Source organism: Paramisgurnus dabryanus, chromosome 16 (genome assembly GCF_030506205.2).
Source record: "Paramisgurnus dabryanus chromosome 16, PD_genome_1.1, whole genome shotgun sequence".
In the NCBI taxonomy this organism is placed as follows: domain Eukaryota; kingdom Metazoa; phylum Chordata; class Actinopteri; order Cypriniformes; family Cobitidae; genus Paramisgurnus; species Paramisgurnus dabryanus.
Window position 1 is genome coordinate 20,620,237 of NC_133352.1, and position 19,223 is coordinate 20,639,459.

General features: G+C 36.6%; 3 protein-coding genes across 4 annotated transcripts; 2 read left to right on the forward strand and 1 right to left on the reverse strand.

Annotated features, from left to right (window-relative positions):
• Positions 1–153: 153 nt before the first annotated feature.
• Positions 154–11,476, forward strand: cul4b (cullin 4B). The gene is made up of 20 exons (XM_065271952.2): positions 154–1,073; positions 1,484–1,599; positions 1,697–1,800; positions 1,998–2,067; positions 2,188–2,261; positions 2,371–2,533; positions 4,506–4,595; positions 4,701–4,783; positions 4,871–4,938; positions 5,031–5,149; positions 6,240–6,432; positions 6,521–6,625; positions 6,711–6,821; positions 6,894–6,979; positions 7,056–7,163; positions 7,250–7,363; positions 7,445–7,550; positions 7,626–7,798; positions 7,896–8,048; positions 10,348–11,476. Exons 1-20 carry the CDS (start codon positions 626–628, stop codon positions 10,441–10,443), a joined length of 2,580 nt encoding a protein of 859 aa, XP_065128024.1. The 5' UTR covers positions 154–625; the 3' UTR covers positions 10,444–11,476.
• A 707-nt stretch (positions 11,477–12,183) lies between these two features.
• mcts1 (MCTS1 re-initiation and release factor) lies at positions 12,184–14,944 on the forward strand. Its single transcript, XM_065271961.2, has 6 exons — positions 12,184–12,364; positions 12,907–13,059; positions 13,158–13,255; positions 13,425–13,558; positions 13,896–13,963; positions 14,701–14,944. The coding sequence occupies exons 1-6, from the start codon at positions 12,354–12,356 to the stop codon at positions 14,780–14,782; spliced, it is 546 nt and encodes a 181-aa protein (XP_065128033.1). The 5' UTR covers positions 12,184–12,353; the 3' UTR covers positions 14,783–14,944.
• A 924-nt stretch (positions 14,945–15,868) lies between these two features.
• On the reverse strand, positions 15,869–18,178 carry c1galt1c1 (C1GALT1-specific chaperone 1). Of its 2 annotated transcripts, none has more exons than XM_065271958.2 (2): positions 17,984–18,178; positions 15,869–17,699 (listed from the first exon to the last, which is right to left on the reverse strand). In XM_065271958.2, exon 2 carries the CDS (start codon positions 17,684–17,686, stop codon positions 16,739–16,741), a length of 948 nt encoding a protein of 315 aa, XP_065128030.2. In that variant the 5' UTR covers positions 17,687–17,699; positions 17,984–18,178; the 3' UTR covers positions 15,869–16,738. The 2 variants fall into 2 exon arrangements, with proteins under 2 accessions (XP_065128030.2, XP_065128031.2); XM_065271959.2 differs by having other exon boundaries at positions 18,084–18,151.
• Between the last annotated feature and the right edge of the window lie 1,045 nt (positions 18,179–19,223).

Below are 19,223 nucleotides of genomic sequence, written 5' to 3' on the forward strand. Positions count from 1 at the left end.
ACCCAGTTAATTTAAATAAACCAGTCCTGATGACGTATGCCGCCTGCATTTGCGACCTCCGCAGTCTGCAGCCTTCGGATTGAGAAACGGCCTACCTATCTGATAGGTGTTTGGCGCCCCCTGCTGGACGACGTCACATGTTAGGCCTTGTGCCGCTTAACCAACAGCAGCTGCGTACACCAACGGTCGTAAGTACTTCCGGCGGGTCAGCGTTGCCTCTCAGAAAAGTTACTGTTTCCCCGCGGACTTTTACACAAACTTCAAATACCATCATATTTCTCGTGCGGAGAGACAACGTGTGCCAGAATGCGTTAACACAAACAGCTATCTGCTAAAACGTGCCAGAAATCCCTCAGACTGTGTGCGCCGCTCGGGAGCGCGCTCGAGAGAGAGAGAGAGAGAGAGAGAGGAAGCAGTATTCAACCATCTTTCCTCTGCTGGCAATAACAAGAACAGAGAAGGGTCCAAGTGGGGCTACACTTCTCAAATTAAGCCCCCTTTCACCTTAATCATACACGCAGCCGTGAGGTTGGACCTTTCCGACCGAGACCGAAGAATATAAAGCGTCCACGCCAGGGATCGTAGCATTAGTAGATTAGCTATTTGATTTAGTATTTCTTTTTTCATGTTTCCAACAGGTTTACCTTCCCCTAATCCCCCACCGCCAGCCCAAGAGCCCAGACCGGCAGCTTCTGATGTTCACAACGATAGCAGCTTAACGTCTTCAAAGAAGAGAAAAATCAACAGCTCCGAGAAAGAAGACATTGATTCAATATCTTCGTCTCCGAAAGCCATTTGCAATTCATCCACCACCACGTCCTGCTCTTCCACTACTTCACAGCAACACAGCAAGAAGTTGAGATTTGAGGACCCGCTGGATTTGATCGGGCTGGATGTGAAGATGGCCGAGGACTCGAGTAATCCTTCTGCATCTTGTTCAAAGGCAAAAAACGTGTTCCTGGCCGGAGGTGTAGGGCATCATGCTAACGGACTCACCAAGTCTGCAGGCTCCGCTACCTTCTCCAACAGTAAACCCGGTGCTGCGAAGAAACTTGTTATCAAGAACTTCAAAGGTAAGGAAAGTTGGCTGAGCTGTTTATGAATATATCTGGGGTCCCATCATCTTGAAAAAACATTGGATGTGTCTCAAAACCAAGTCATATGCCTACATAAGCAACATGTTTTGATTTCGTCGCATCTCTGCGATGCCAAACAATGCTGGGCTTGCCAATGCCTACTAGGTTTTGAGAGACAACCACTTTCTTAGTACAACAGTAAAAACTTGAATATCAGTCTCATGTGCTTGCTGTTTTTCCTCTATATACATTTTTATCAATACTTTTGCTATAAATATCACTGCTGTTGATAGTTAGTATATTACGTTAAACAATGTCAACAAAATCAAAACCTTATGATGATTGTATCACTTTACAGTTTGCTCTTTGTTTACACAAACTTTTGTTTCATATTTTTTATTTATCAGAAAAGCCAAAATTACCAGAGAATTACACAAATGAGACCTGGCAGAAACTAAAGGAAGCAGTGGAGGCCATACAGAACAGCACTTCAATAAAATACAATCTTGAGGAGCTTTATCAGGTACATAATGCTTTAATAGTCACTGTTTTTTTTTATTTTTTTAAATCAAAAATGTTATTAAGATCATCTTATGTATTTATCTGCTTTGTTTTTTTAGGCTGTTGAAAACCTGTGCTCGCACAAGATCTCTGCCAAGCTCTATAAACAGCTCAGAGTGGTCTGTGAAGATCATATCAAGGCACAGATTGATCAGTTCAGAGAATATCCTTTTAGTTTGTCGTAAATGTGTATTGAGTTTCTAACTGTATTTTAAAGTATAAAGGTAACCCAACCATCCAAACAACAGTAAAAGTGAGGTAAACTCGGCAGCCAGGCTGTAACTAATGCATTTACTGTCTAATTTCAGACTGTTAAGCTTGATTTTAATGTATAAAACAATTTCTTAACTCTTATTTCACGGATGCCCTAGACAGTGTTCTTTTTCTGAAGAAAATAGACAAATGTTGGCAAGATCACTGCAGACAAATGGTTGGTATAATAGACGATGCTTTGTTATCAAATTGTATATTTTGAGCCTCTTCATTGTCTAGTTATTCTGTTTGACAAAGTTACTTTTAATATGAAACATTCTCATTCTTGTCTTTGTAGATCATGATAAGGAGTATATTTTTGTTTTTGGATCGTACATATGTTTTACAAAATTCAATGCTGCCGTCAATCTGGTGAGTATTCACTTTGGCAAGAAATTGAATCTGAACAGTCACTCTTGTTTTCTGCTTAAGCCTGTTTTTCTAACTGGAAATGAAAGATGCTTTTGTGTTTTGCTTGCAGGGATATGGGTTTGGAGTTGTTTCGTTTCTATATCATCAGTGACTTAAAGGTGCAAAGTAAGACAATCGATGGGATTCTGCTTCTTATCGAAAGAGAGCGGAACGGAGAGGCTGTGGACCGTAGTCTCTTGAGGAGTTTGTTAAGCATGCTTTCAGATCTGCAGGTTAGGTCATCGTCTTTGTCATTTTAGTTAAAAGTGTGTATGAAGAGCTCAGATGCAAAACCCTCTAAGTATGTCTGACATGTTTTCTTGTAAATTAGCATTTATTTTTTTAATGGATCCTGCAAAAAAACAAGTATTTCCTAAACCTGGGATTAAATGAATTTGAAGAAAGTATTTGATGAATATGTCCCGAAAGCATGGATGGAAATGGCATTTAGGCGCTTTTGCATCTGAGCTCCTCATACAGGTCAAGCTGTAAGGATGCTTAGAGGAAAACTACACAGTTTTTCAATATTTTACTATATTCTTACCTTAACTTAAACTAAATAATACATTCCTGTCTTTTTTCAATGCGTGCACTTCAACTTTGTACAGCGCGTCGTGAATGTGTTAGCATTTAGTCTAGCCCATTCAATCCTGTGGCTCCAAACAGGGATGAATTTAGAAGCAACCAAACACTTCCATGTTTTCCCTATTTAAAGACTGTTACATGAGTAGTTACACGAGTAAGTATGATGGCACAAATGTATATTTAATGTTAATTAAATGTAATGTTACGGGGTCCAGCCATAGTCCACGACCTTCAAGTCCAAAAAAAGTGTGTCCATCCTTCACAAATTAAATCCAAACGGCTCCAGGATGATAAACAAAGGTCTTCTGAGGGTAATCCGTGCGGTGTTGTTGTAAAAATATCCATATTTAAAATTTTATTAACGTAATTAATTACCTTCCGGTATCGCCGCCATCTTAGACTCAGGAGAGAGTATTAGCGTAGTGTACGCACTTTTCTTAGTGACGTATGACAAATTCAGAGGGCGGGGGGACAGAGCAGCAGCAGAGAAACATCCGTACGCTGCGTAAGCTCTCATCCTGAATGCGGATGAGACTAAGATGGCGGCGCTACCTGAAGGTAGTTAATTACGTTAATAAAATTTTAAATATGGATATTTCTACAACAACACCGCACGGATTACCCTCAGAAGACCTTTGTTTATCATCCTGGAGCCGTTTGGATTTAATTTGTGAAGGATGGACGCACTTTTTTTGGACTTGAAGGTCGTGGACTATGGGTGGACCCCGTAACATTACATTTAATAAACTGAAAGATCTAAAACATTTTCTAAAATATCCGAAAATGTGTTTGTTTGAAAAACGATTGACATATGCAACTCGGACAGCTTAGGGGTGAGTAAATCATGGGTTTAGTATCGTTTTTGGCCGAACTATCCCTTTAAATACGGAAAATATGGAAGTGTTTGGTGGCTTCTAAATTCATCCCTATTTGGATCCTAAGGAATGAATGGGCTACACTAAATGCTAGCACATTCATGATGCGCTGTACAAAGATGAAGTGCACGCATTGAAAAAAGACAGGGATGTATTATTTCATCTAAGTTAAGGTAAGAACATAGTAAAATATAAAAAATGTGTAGTTTCCTTTAAAAAACTTTTTGAATTTTCCACACAAATGAATTTTAGTGATACATTTCTGTTTCTATAATAGAAGTGCCACCTTTAAAATTATAAATTATACAGTTTGATACATAATTTTTTAAATAATATTACAATAAAAAAAGCTACATAACAATTATTGCAATTATTCATTATCATGCCACAAATTTTGTTGTAAGAGCTTTGCTTGTTTTAAGCAAAAAACTTTTCTTTAAACAACATTGGTAGATGTGTGTTATAAAATTCTTTTGAAAGCACAGTTATATTTTGTTTGGAGCAAATATTGAATGGTTCTCTGACCACAATAGATCAATCAATCGCAATGTTAATATTTAAAACATTATGATAGATGGGTTTACCTGTCCAGTTTAATTTTGGTCAAGTAAAATAATGTAAATTTTATAGAGATACTGTTATTAATGGCCTGAAGATTTTGATGGAATATTTTAACATCAGAACTATGTGGTCGTACCCTCTTAGTGGAATTGTTGTATTAATACCTTTGCTCGTGTTTTGACAGATTTATCAAGATTCGTTTGAGCAACGTTTTCTGGAAGAGACAAATCGACTGTATGCTGCAGAGGGCCAGAGGCTTATGCAGGAGAGAGAGGTGAGGTTCAGTGAAACAGAGAAAACTAAAAATGAACTTACTTGCATGAATAAACCTCTCTAACTGATGATATATTGAGACTTGGATTTGTCTTTTTCTTTGCAGGTGCCTGAGTATCTTCATCATGTTAATAAACGTTTAGAAGAGGAGGCTGACAGAGTCATTACATACTTGGACCAGAGCACACAGTATGCTTGCAGTAACAATCAGAAACAGCCTTCCTTTGAAATGAAAGTGTTTGACATGTGAATGATGCCTGTTTTCTTCATTTTCAGAAAACCCCTCATTGCCACAGTAGAAAAGCAACTACTTGGAGAACACCTCACAGCAATACTTCAGAAAGGTATCAGATTATTATCAACTCTGTTATTTAAAGTGCTAGGAATTGGTTTTACTTTCAAAATGAAATTGTGATGTTTTCTTCTGTAACACTAGGTTTGAATACCCTGCTGGATGAGAACCGTATTCAGGATCTGTCTCTGCTGTATCAGCTCTTCAGTCGTGTGCGGGGTGGCGTGCAGGTTCTGCTGCAGCATTGGATCGAGTACATCAAGGTGAGCAGAAAAACCAAGTGACTATTAACACCATCACACTAAATGGTGATTTGTAGTTACGCGTAAGACCTACACCATAGGCTTCATAGCTCTGCGTAGTCTGATGCGCACCTCTGCAAAAACGCAATAACACGACAGTTCTAAGTAGGTCCCACAGGTCAAAACAAATCAGCATCGTATTTGCTCATATGCATTTCCATTTATCAAGGTAAAAACAACATGCCTGTGGACATTGCCTACCAGCGATCTTGCATGTGTAGTTGCGCGTTGGAGCAGAAGTATAGAACAAAACCAAAGTGTAGCAAGTGTCTGTTCTACACAGAAATTGTTTTGTGATTAAAAAAGTTGTCAGGGTTCCCATGGGTCCTTGAAATCCATGAAAGTTTGTGAATCTTGGGGGGAAGATTTTTGAAAAATACATACATAGATAAAGGGCATTAAAAGTGCTTGAATCTATTTTGCTTGAATAAGTTCAAAAATCCATATTATTCCCCGTAGTGTAGTGTAGGATAATATCATACAAATTCTAGACAAAGCACACATGCTTAACTGTTCGCTGTAAATGCTTATATTTTCTGTATGCAAATGTTGATTTATACCAAGATGCTTTTTTGCATATTTGTGTTGAAAACGTCTCTGGTTACGTATGTAACTGTTGTTCCATGAGAAGGGAACGAGACACTGCGTCTCCCTTGCTATACATCTGCGTCCCTGTAACACCGTCTTTGGCAATATTTCATATAGCGATATACTTCCTGGCTCCCGCATCACCCTGTCTTTATCATTAAGCCTCACCATTGGTTGAATTTGATATACACATTTAGACGCACTTACCCTTGGAGACGTCCCCAAAGTGTCACCGCAGTGACGCAGCGCGACTATCCTCGAAAGAGAACTGTAACAATGTATCTTAAAATGTAACACGATATAACCTTGCTCTCACTTGAAATGTGTCCCCACATTTATTCCTTGAATTTAAGGGTATTGGACATGGAAAGTCCTTGAGAGGTCCTTGAATTTGAAGTTAACTAAGGTGTGGGAACCCTGAGTTGTGTTATACAATTTTAATGCCTTATTTTTTGCACCTCAGGCATTTGGAAGCACAATTGTCATTAACCCAGAGAAGGACAAGACAATGGTCCAGGAGCTTCTGGATTTCAAAGACAAAGTCGATCACATCATTGATGTTTGCTTCATGAAGAATGAGAAATTTGTAAACGGCATGAAAGAGGCGTTTGAGACCTTTATCAACAAACGGCCAAACAAACCTGCAGAGCTCATTGGTGAGTTATCACACATATTTTATGTTTGAAAGTTTGCAGCTGATTGGTAATGATGCATAATAATTTTGTTGTGATTTATATTGCACAGCAAAATATGTGGATTCAAAGCTCCGTGCAGGGAACAAGGAAGCAACGGATGAGGAACTTGAGAAAATGTTGGATAAGATAATGATTATATTCAGGTTCATTTATGGTACGACTGTATGTTCTCTTTAAAGTCTTTTAAAATTTTAGTCATCATCTTTCTGTCATTTACTTGATTTTTTTTTGTTTTTCAGGCAAAGATGTTTTTGAGGCCTTCTACAAGAAAGATTTAGCGAAGAGGTTACTAGTGGGAAAAAGTGCCTCTGTAGATGCAGAGAAATCAATGTTGTCAAAACTGAAGCATGGTAAATTACATCTCTATTAAAACTATTACATCTTTATCATGAATATACCAAAACTGATTTATTTTTTCTCAGAATGCGGAGCTGCATTTACAAGTAAACTAGAAGGAATGTTCAAAGACATGGAGCTTTCAAAGGACATTATGATCCAGTTCAAACAGGTAATAATTTTGTTTATTTGTCATTTTTCTTGTTTTCTGCTGATAATTTACACATTTCTTCTCAAAATTACCTCAGCACATCCAATGCCAAAATATTCCTGGGAACATTGAGCTGACAGTGAACATTCTCACAATGGGTTATTGGCCAACTTACATCCCCATGGAAGTGCATCTCCCTCCAGAGGTAAGTATACAAATATTGTGAAATGGGAACGTGGGAGATCAGATTTAAATAAAGCAGTAATAATAAAATTACTCTTTACTTTCCAGATGGTAAAATTGCAGGAAATCTTCAAGACATTTTACCTGGGCAAACACAGTGGACGGAAACTACAGTGGCAGTCAACATTAGGACATTGCGTGCTTAAGGCAGAATTTAAAGAGGTAATGCATAATACTATTTGCAACTCTTACTGCAACTAAGGATACAAAAAATGTAATTAAACTTTTGCTGTTTCTTTACAGGGAAAAAAAGAGCTCCAAGTGTCACTGTTTCAGACATTAGTACTGCTTATGTTTAATGAAGGGGAGGAGTTTTCTCTGGAGGACATTAAACTGGCTACAGGCATTGGTATGGGATCAATTTAAGTGTCAATAATGTCAGTTAAAAAGTAACATGAGGATAATAACAGATGAATATTTGCAGAGGACAGTGAGCTGAGACGGACCCTTCAGTCATTAGCCTGTGGAAAGGCACGTGTTCTTACCAAACTCCCAAAGAGCAAAGATGTGGAAGATGGAGACAAGTTCTCATGCAATGATGATTTCAGACACAAACTCTTCAGGATTAAAATCAACCAGATCCAAATGAAAGAAACGGTACTGTCCTGCACATCCCTTATTTTAATACAGTTAGACCATCAGAATAGAAGTTTTGGAGAGTCATGGTCTCATGCTTGATTGATGTATTTTACAGGTGGAGGAACAGGCCAGCACTACAGAAAGAGTATTCCAAGACCGTCAGTACCAAATCGATGCTGCCATCGTTCGAATCATGAAGATGAGGAAGACTCTTAGCCATAATCTTCTGGTGTCTGAGGTGTACAACCAACTCAAATTCCCAGTCAAGGTGAGAGCAAACACATCAAGAACCAATTGCATTGAATGGTTGTTTCACACATACACCGTATGCAGTGCGTTTGCAGTGCATATTTTTTACGTGCCCATGTTAACAGGTTAGAGCTTTTTGCAGTACTGCATGCTGCGAGTCTATTTTTACTGTACTGCACGCACTGATGTAAAGTGAAAGCACATGTTTTGTCTTTAAAATGAGCTTGGATTGACATGAAAATGCAGCAGTTTCACTGTAAATTTATATACATAAAGTATGATATATTTTTTACTATTGTTTAATTATACTAACATAGTCTTTTAGTTTTTATTTGTAGTAAAACAACAGTAGCCACAATTTTACTCTGGTCTCACAACAATAACCTTAAACCATGGTATTTGTAGTAAAACTAGGGTGATACATATCGTACTTAATCTGAAAAAATTAGCTTATAAAATGCACATTTCAAACCCGCCCAACTGATCCCAAACCCGCCCAAATTTTGCACACCCGCCCAAGCCAATTTTTACCCGCAAAATCAAATTCAAAACCATCCTATTGAACAGGAACCCGCCCAATTCGGCAACACTGTGTGTGTATTGTTCTTCGTCTGCAGCGTATATTAAGTTTCTGCACAAGAGTGCACTCTGGTTTTGAATGTAGCGGAATTTCACTGTATTCACATTTCATTGAGAAGCTTAGCAAGCATCATCGGCCGCTCAATCGGAGCATCCCTAAAAAAAAGGATGCTTTGTTTTATTGTTTATGCGCTTTCCCTCGCAAAGTGTCAACCAAATGATAATTTTATACGCAGAAGCAGCGGTAGGCAGCGCACTGCAAATAGAGTACCGTACTTTTCGGACTATAAACCGCACCCGAATATAAGCCACATTATTTAAAAATGCGTCATTAAGACGAAATAACACATATAAGTCACAGTGAGTGGACTAGACGTCACGTTTATTTAGAAAATTATTTCACAAAATCCAAGCCGAAGAACAGACATTTAATCTGGAAAGGCAAGTTATTCAACTAAACAATAGAAGATAGAACAGCAGGCTTAATAGATGTATGTATGTTAAAAGTAATATTATCAGTTATTTAAACGATAAACCATAGCACACAGAACTTACCTGGAAGGTTAAATAGGCTAAATTAACCGAACAAACCAACTAGCATGAAGTTCGCATACTCGTCATCCCACATTACTGAATCCATTGAATTACATAATTACAGAAGCAGCTAAATTAATTCATACTGACTTACAAAGCGCACCTGACTGTAAGACGCAGCACCAGCCAAGTTATGAAAAAAAACTGCACCTTATAGACCGAAAAATACGGTATGTGTGAAAGCACAATGGGTGCTTGATGGATCCGACCGTATACGTACTGCAATAAGCACTGCAAACGCACTGCATACGGAGTATGTGTGAAACGGGTGTAAGGGTTGTGTTCACACTTGTAGTTCATTTATCTTGGTTCTTGAAGTCCGGACCAAAAAACAAAATTTTTCCTGGTTCGCTTAGCATTCACATCAGCATTTTTAACAACAAACCGTACCTAAAGGTTTAAGGATAAGGTCAAAAGGGCTTATAAATGTTTAAATAGTAAAAACATTGCCAGGGACACATCCATCCTATTCGCACACTTCCCATGTTAACAAATTGTGTGTTTTTAAATCAAATCTTATCAGTTCATGTTTTTGGTTAGTTTAGATGTCTTTGGTCCATGTTGCTTTCACATTTTAGTCAAACTGAACCAGAGTGCATTTGGAAGCGGACAGAGACCCACCTTTCAAGCGGTCTTGGTCCGCTTGTTTGATACGCAGGAAGGTTTGGGTGGCAGCATTCACATAATGAGCCGCACCAACTGAGCAATCACACCTGAGTTTGTTTTAATCAATCCAAATGTGAACACATCATTAATTGTTTACAGATAATGAGGGGTCTCAAACAATTACATTTATGTAATATTATATTATTTACATATAATAATATATATTTTATATTATTTATACATACCTCTGATTCACACAAAAAAATCATTTCTATTGAAGTCTCAAGGTATAATTTGAAAAATATGATTAATGTTTTCAAAGTGTAACTTTACCAGTTATCAACCTGCTTTGTATTATGTAGTATATGTAAATGAAAAATTTACAAAACGCATCATCCAGTAGACTTTCGCTAAAAAATAAACATAAATTTCTCATTAATGGAAAAAGAATAAACACTGTTTGTTTACAAATACATCTACACTAATGCAGAAATGTACTAACAGTCACTGACATTCAATATTGTTTTGTCTGCTTTCAGCCTGCTGATCTAAAGAAGAGGATAGAGTCGCTTATTGACAGGGACTACATGGAAAGGGATAAGGAGAACCCCAATCAGTACAATTATGTTGCTTAGAAAATAAAAAGGGGTAGATTAGGGATGGAAGAAATGACAGGAGGAGTCCATTCTCAGTATTGTCATTTACTTCTTTTAGTACATGGAACTTCTTGTTCCAGTTTTTGTTCACTTTACCATCTTCATCCCCGTGACCAATAACTGAATCAGTTTTCTCATGGATTTGTCAGACTGTTTTTCACCCTCAGAATGAAATTTCACGCTAAAAACAAAAGCAACAATTCATATTTAGTTTGGTAAATTAATTCTAAATAAGAATTGGATTACCCCGAGTTTAAAAAGACAATTATTTATTTTCAGACTTAGTTCCATGGCTATTATTTGTCTTTGGCATGATGATGTTTTTTCCATTCGTGTTTCATGCAGTTGTAACTTAACATATTTAGTTATCACCTGTGCAAAGAAAACCAAAACCAGATTTGTTCAGTTGGCGTTCTATTAGGTACCAGAACATCGAAAACAGATTTTTTTTGCCAGTTTTTAATAATTTTGTACAACTTAAAAGAGTTTCAGCCGGTTGGTCATAAGAGATTTATGTTCTGTGAATGTGAGTTATTGGTAAAAAGAACAATTGAGGCTGATTGGAAATTTCACATTATGTGCCAAGATTAGGTAAACCGAGCACTTGTTTTGTTTGTAGGAATGTTAACGCTGCTAAACACTAACTTGTACATCTTCCTTTTGTTTTCCTCTCCCTGCCTATACCTTCTCGCCTTTCTTCCTCTTTTTATTTTGTATATACATTTTACACTCGAGTTTGATGTTTGACACTCAACTACATTGCAGGTGAAATCTTTCTCCAGAAACTTTGAACAAGCACAGCACTGTTTTATCATCCTAGTGTTTCCAAGTTCATATAAGTTCTCAATTAGGCCTATATACTGAGAAACTCCTCTGTGTGGCATCACTGGATCTGTGGAATTTTTGGAAATGGTGTTTTGAGAAATGATACTTAAGTGGACAGTTGTCCAGTGTCTGGAAAAAGTATGCTTGTTTTTATTGCCTCAGAATAAACAACTATGTGTTTCCATGATCTTTTCCTTCTGTTCAATGATAATGATTATCCAAAGATGTTGGTAAGCTGGTTCTCAAACTTTTTTTGGTGTGTGGCCCCTCCTTGTGTACGGTGCATCCTTTCGTGGTCACCCCAGAGAAAATGTATTAAAAAATTTAAACATTACTAAACTTAAAATAAACTAAACATATTAAATTATACAGTGTACTGCTGTTGGTTAGTAGCCTTATTTTTCCAAGGTATAAATAAATAGAGTTTATGATAAATTGATGTATTTTATCAAATTAATCTGGGGCCAAGTTTGAGAACCACTGCTCTCTAGGCAAAGATAAATTAGATTGTTGTTAGTATACATCCTTAAATATAAATAACACTATCATTTAAAATGAGAATACGGTTTTAATAAGGCCATCTAATTAAATGATTCAAATATTGTTCATTATTTTATAAATTGTATTTATAATAGTATTTTTGGAGACTAAGCTTACTATCATTAACGTTAATTAAACCAAAAACACAATCCCGATACTGAATCTGACATCTCTATGCTACAGCTCTAAGGAATCGTATGGCGCTAACAATTTACATGTTTTCATACACAATGTAACACATTTGATTTGATGTATACAGTAAATAAATTTGGCATGTTACAAAAAAAAATTAAGTCAGATTTTTCGTATTTTTCGCATGTTTTGCCCAATGCCGTAAAGCGTTTACTACGGTCGTAAATGTCGTAAACACAGAAGTCACCTGCCATTGAAGTGAAGCGTGGACTTAATCAAATCATCTTCAACTGAATATATTGTTCATATTTACTTGGTTAAACAAACTTTACAAATACGAGCTTAAGAAACGCAAATAAGAAGAAGAGAGTGACCGACAACGCCCCGCAAGGATGTTTAAAAAGTAAGCTTGAGCCGTTGTCAGCTTCAGAAACACGAGCTAACCCAACTTAGCATTGTTACCTTTAATAGAGTGGTTCATTAACTCGGTGGTTTTCCATCTCAGTAGAGATGATAGCTGATTTATTTACTAGCATGCCGCGTTTTAAATATGACAGCCTACTTCCTGTATGCTATATGTTTAAGACATTAACTTGTTAGCACACTGCTAACTATCAGGTCATCATAGCCCACTTTTATCATAGTTCATTAGTGATGCTCCATTTAACGTTAGTGACATTTGAAATGCAAAATACATTCTTGTTTGCAATAGTCTGCTCTGATTGCAAAAATATATGAGCTGTTTTACTTAATCTGTTGATTGGGGGAATTTATGTGATACTACGTCACAAATTCCTATAAATCTTGATTCTTTGTGTTGCAGTCCATCATATGAAATACTTAATATGCAAAAATGACAACAGACATATGTAATCTATGGACACTAGCCTCACTGAATGTGTTCATTCTTTGTCTTAGTAAACAAAATAATATTTGTTATCATAGATTTGATGAGAAGGAGAATGTTTCAAACTGTATTCAACTGAAGACGTCTGTAATTAAGGGCATAAAGAATCAGCTGATAGATCAGTTTCCCAACATCGATGAATGGCTCAACCAAATCATGCCCAAAAAAGACCCTGTCAAAATTGTGAGATGGTAAGAGTTCTGGTTTATTCATGATATAAGGAATATAATGTAGTACTGAAAAACAGATTTTACAGCGGGATGTACTGTGTGTTTTTTTCTGTTTACAGTCATGAGCATATTGAAATTCTTACTGTAAATGGAGAGCTGCTTTTCTTCAGACAGAGAGAGGGACCATTTTATCCCACCCTCAGACTTCTACACAAATGTAAGACATTTACAAATGTAATTTTTATTTGTAGATGGGAGATCTTCAGAAAATGCTTCAAGTGCTCACGCATATGTCAGAAAGTGTAAGCTTATGCAGTATGACACTAGTTTCACTTGTAATTCTTTTGTGTAAGTTGATGTCTGGCAATCGTGTATCTTTTCTACAGATCCATTCATCCTACCACACCAACAAGTAGATAAAGGTGCCATCAAATTTGTTTTGAGCGGAGCCAATATCATGTGCCCAGGCCTTACATCACCAGGAGCCAAACTCTACCCTGCTGAAACGGACAAAGTAGTCGTATCTTTACAGCTGATTTTGCTCCACTTACTTTCAAATTATTTTTGTTTTTAAGTACCTGGGGTCTCATTTATAAACCGTGCCCTTTTAGGTTCCCACGCAAAGGTTGTGATCTATAAGAAAAAAATTTAATTGGAAAATGGGCTTGCAGGGTGGGATCTGAGGATGATTCATGTACACACACTTGCATATGACATTTTTGGCCTTTGTGCGTACGTAGACTTTTATTAAGGATCCTATGCACAGTTTTATAAATAAGGCCCCTGAATTGAAGTGTTCTGTTAATTCAATAATACATGTGTTGCGTGAGTTATTTTCCTTAAGTATTTGTTCCCAGGCCATAATGGCAGAAGGTAAACAGCATGCACTCTGTGTGGGAGTCATGAAGATGTCAGCAGACGACATGTAAGGGTTTTGAATGCAAAAAATATTGAACAATTATGTATTTCAGTTATACTTGGTGATTTGTCCATTACATTATTAGTTTATACATTATTTTTAAGTTTTAAAGGCAAAATATTTTCAGTCACACTTTTATTCTTAGTATTGTGTCAGTTTAAGGCCAAGCTTTCTCTATCCAATCTTTTTTCCTTGTTTTAAAAGAAAAGTCTGTAAACACTGTGTTGTCTCAAGAAATATCTGCGTACACATGAAACCGACTCAAATCGATGTACTATACAATGCCAGACCAGTATGTGGCACTGTAATTCTGCCACAGAGATACGGAAAAGATGCCTTTACTGATTACTTAAAGATTGTTGTTGTGCATAATGTTTTGTTGTTCACAGTAAATAGGCACACAACGTTCTGCAGCACAAACACAAGCATGTAGTCTGCCGTTGTTGTTGCTGTCATGTGATGTAGAGGTGTCTGAGTTGGGTTATACAGATAAACTGTACACAAGGAACCTCAAGGGTGTATTTTTTTATTTATTCACTCTGAGACCCGGTTTAAAAAAAAACAGGTTTCATGCTCCCAAAACACTGGATCCATCTGGAAGTCTTCATGTGGACACGCTCTGTGTAACCGATAGAGATTACTAAATAGAAAGCTGATAGAGAGCACATAGATTTTGTTACTTGGAATAGGACAAAATCTCTAATATTGTTTACAAATTTGTACTGTTTTGTTTTTATGAACAGAGAGAAAGTAAACAAGGGAATCGGAATCGAGAATGTTCACTATCTGAATGATGGACTATGGCACATGAAGACATACAAGTAATGACAGACACGAGTGTGTGGATCATTTGGACCCCTTGTCAACAGGCTGCCCATCTACTGTTTACATATATGGACTCAACTGTGTATCATACTGAATGCTTTGACAGCAACTCCATTTTAATTCACAAATAAAACCTGCATTGAAGTCACTTCAAATTTAAAATGGTCTGATGCTACAATAACTGTTGAATTGTGCCATGGCAGCTCAATGTATGTGCCAAACTGTGTTTGCATATTTGTCTCACTCGCTCAAGGCAAGACCGTAACTTTTGAGGGCCAGCTGAATTCTAGAATTATCCTTGCTGAATATTCTTAATTTTGTAAAACATTATGGTTAAACTTAAGTGTCAACGCTGGACTGCATGGCATACTGCATATTTGTGTGCTTACTTATACTAAATCAGGCATTACTTAGAATTTTGTCACTGTGTAAATTCAACAATAGGTGCAAAAACTTTCGTGAACATCAAAAAGTGGCAAAAATACCACATATAAAATAATAGGCAAATAAAACGGATGCACCATTATTACAATTTTCCACCGATACAGATTATTCAGACTGATATCTGCCGATAGTTTGGTGGTTATATTAACTAAATTCTGAAAATTTGATGTTCTGAATGTTATACATTCATATAATGACCATTAACATTGAACATTAAACTAGTAATGTTTCTTTACTTTTTTTTGTACACAGAGCTCAAATTCATTGCATTTTCCTATTTTCTTTTGATTGACAGGCCATGACTATCGGCTGTTTTAAACTATTGGGCGGTAGTTATTGATCGATAATGATTATTGGCCAATATATTGGTGCATTTCTAGCTAACATTAAATCCAGACATGATGTCTGCATGAGCATAACAATAGTAACTCAAGAGACAGAAGGCAGCATCATCAGTCTCTTATCAAACTTTTATCAATTTCATAAATGACTATCAGTGGGGTTAATGAAATGTCAAATTCCATATAAAAACAAGAATGTAAGTTGACTGCATTGACAGCACTGTCATGTGGAAAGCACTCATTTATTTTTAAATATTTTTTGTCTAAGTAATGTTATTAAAACGATACTGGAATGAACATCTTCAAACACCGATGTTTACTGAAAAGTATTTGGAACAGTATTGCAAATTACAACTTTGACAAGAAAACCCAAACCAGTTTATGATGCCATACAGCTAAATTATAAATATGCAAATATATGCAAAACTAATTTTAAGTAATCAAATGCTATAATACATTTTTGGATTACACTCTCAAAACACAATGATTTTATAAAGAAATAATGATTATATAAATAAACTCCTCTGCCATACACTGTAAGGAAACCCGAGGTTAAACTCAAAATCATTCAATAAGAAATTCATTAATAAGGATCACATCAGTTCCAGAAGACTTTAAATCACTTAACTTTCCTCCCTGCCATTACTCTTAACAAAAGAAAAAGAGAACAAACATTTCAACAAATAATAACACAGCTGGATCAATGGGCTCCTGTCAAATACTGAATAATATACAATTAACGTTAGTGGTGCAGATCATATACATTTTTCACTAAACATTATCCTGCACGTCCTGTTTTTTTTTTAAATGCACATTCCATGTTTTGCACGTACAGTTTGTACAACATCTGGAATGTTTCACTTTGCATTATAGTGCATATCTCATACTTTTATCAATCCTAAATCAAGGACTAATTTTCATACTAGTAGTACTGCTATGTGCAAAACATTGCCCATTTGTGGCCCTCATGTTTAAATTAAACTTGTTGCAATCCATTTTCCCTTCATTTTGCTAATAGTGATCAGGTTTTGATTTAGCCAGAAACCCCTTCATCTTATGTACAAGAATCCTTAGCTCATAAGCCCTACACCTAGTGTAAAAAATACCCATTACAACCAATATTCTTTGAATTATGCGTGGCACAGTAACAACCAGACAACATAGAAAGTAATCAGTCATTGTCTGAGTCTTTAGGAGGAAAAAATGTCAAAGAATCGTGAAATTCGTGTCCGTATGGCCGAAGTCTGTAGACACCATACATCATGACCTGCATTTGGCTTGGACTCATGTCGCTAAAAGTGATCGCCACATCAGAACAACAGGACTCCACAACGTCAGCTGGGTTTTGGCCCATGCTGTCAGAAATCAAAGAGGCAATGTTTCTCTTATTAAAAAGTTCTTTCCCTTGTGCATCCTCGCCATTTTCAGCAAACACCCCGGTGTATTTCAGACATGTGGCGAGCTGCTGCTCTTCTGGCATTTTCCACAAGGCATTACTACGCGCTGGGCATTTCTCCTCATCTTTAAAAACCCCCACCAGCCTTCTCATTGTCTCATAACTCAACACAATCCCACCGTCATATTCCACATAGTCGAGCTCTCCAGACTTTTCAGTGTGGCCGATGTAAAAGGGCTGTCTTGGGTCTTTATCCAGTACCAAATACTTGAGATTTTCAATAATTGCAAAAGTGGTGGGTCGGGCCACGAAGAACCAGCGCAGGTCTCCGGCATTCTCATAGGCATGTAAGATGGCTTTGCGTAGTCTAGCCCATTCATCCTGCTCCTGTAGATCCAATGCCTCTAGAGCTTTAGAAGATTCTGAGCTATAAAACACAGATTTATCGCAGTGTTTGCTCCAGGTGTCATTGGCTGTCGCCCAAGGAATCAGGAGCTTTGGGGTGACCATGATGAGACAGTACACTCGAACCTGATAGGTGAGGTCAGACATCTCGGTTTCAGATAACCTTTGAAGTTCATCTTTGCCAACAGGTTTCAGATGATGGTGGAGATGACCATCCTCCTGAGGTCCTGGACTGAAGGTTCCTAACAGAGACATCACCAGACAAAATATGCCCCCTAGGACCATGCCTTTCATGAACGAACTACCTTCAGACATCATGCTGGAAATTACTCTGTAAGAAGAAATTATAATCATTATACACTTTAAATGGAGGACAGCGGCTTCAAAAACATTACCTCAAAAAGAATATTACAAATCCAGACCTCCCAATTCGGAGAAAACGAGCATATTTTTACAGCTGTTCGCAACAAGAACTTATACAGCCAAGTTTATTGTACTTATTAGTCAAGAGTACAAATACACTGAGACCAACAGACGGCAGCTGACTAGATCAAACTCGATTGAAACATATATTCATATAAATAATCGTATATCTTTCAACACCGCACAACTTACCTCGAATTGAAATGCTACAACGTCGCATTTAGTTCCGTACACACAACCGGAAACAATGAAATCACTTAAAGTGTGGTATCTGTTCTGAAGTCAGCTTTACCTGTACTCTTTCAAATCATTAAGCTTGCATTATGGGAGGAAGACCGATTGCAGTCCAGCAGAACCAGTAGAGCGCTTTCCGCAAACGGATGTTTAATCAGCACAAAAGGCATTATGGGAAATGTAGTTTTTATGGCGTCTACTCACAAAGGCGCACATGACGATAAAAACTACAACCGTCATTTTCCTCAAAGCACAGGCGAATATGATTCACGGAATTATTTAGTTTTTTATTATTCGGTATACATATGTTTTCAGTTTAAATGAATTTAGCTTAAAAAGTTTTTGTTAATCATATTTAAAAAAAATATTTACATATTTACAAATGTACCACTTTAAATAAAGCGCAACACTGCCGCTTACTGGTTAATGATGGTCTTTTCGTTATTGTTAAGAATCCAAACCTGTGAATTCCTTTTTTGAAATCTTATTCTCATGTAGCCTATGTGTGCTATCAGGTTAATAAATAAATGATAAAGAATAAAGAATATGATGCAATTAAAATATTTATGTATCTTTGCACCTCACATTTCATAAACGTAAGGGACTTATCCAAGCATGATGACGTCCGCTCTTTAGAAGCTTATCCTAATGTAATTGTACATAGGCTAGATCCTGCTGTCATTTCTTTCTTTTCATGCAAAACTGAAAAATTACTGACACACAAACAATAAAACACACACACAAGCACTAAGGTGGAAACCGACTACAATAGTAATCACTGCCTACATAGGTTATATGATTGATTAGAGGAAAATTATTGGGCAACAAAGGAAAGAAAAAAGTAACAACATCCATATTACGATAATAATGACATTTAGTGTCCTGGAAAAACTCTGTAAAATCACATAGCATTTAGAAACATCATCAGGGACAACAAATACATTTTTTGTCATTTTTGTAATTTACTGTTTTAACATAATATGTAAAGAACATTTTGTGAAAATATAATCTGATATATTTAATATTATCCGAGTAAGGTCATGATTGAAATCATAGTAAAATTAATAGTTGAAAAAATCTAACTTTGATGCTCCTAATCTCATAATTAGATTATAAGACATTAGCCTGGATTTCACAGATATGGTCGTTTTATATATATATATATATATATATATATATATATATATATATATATATA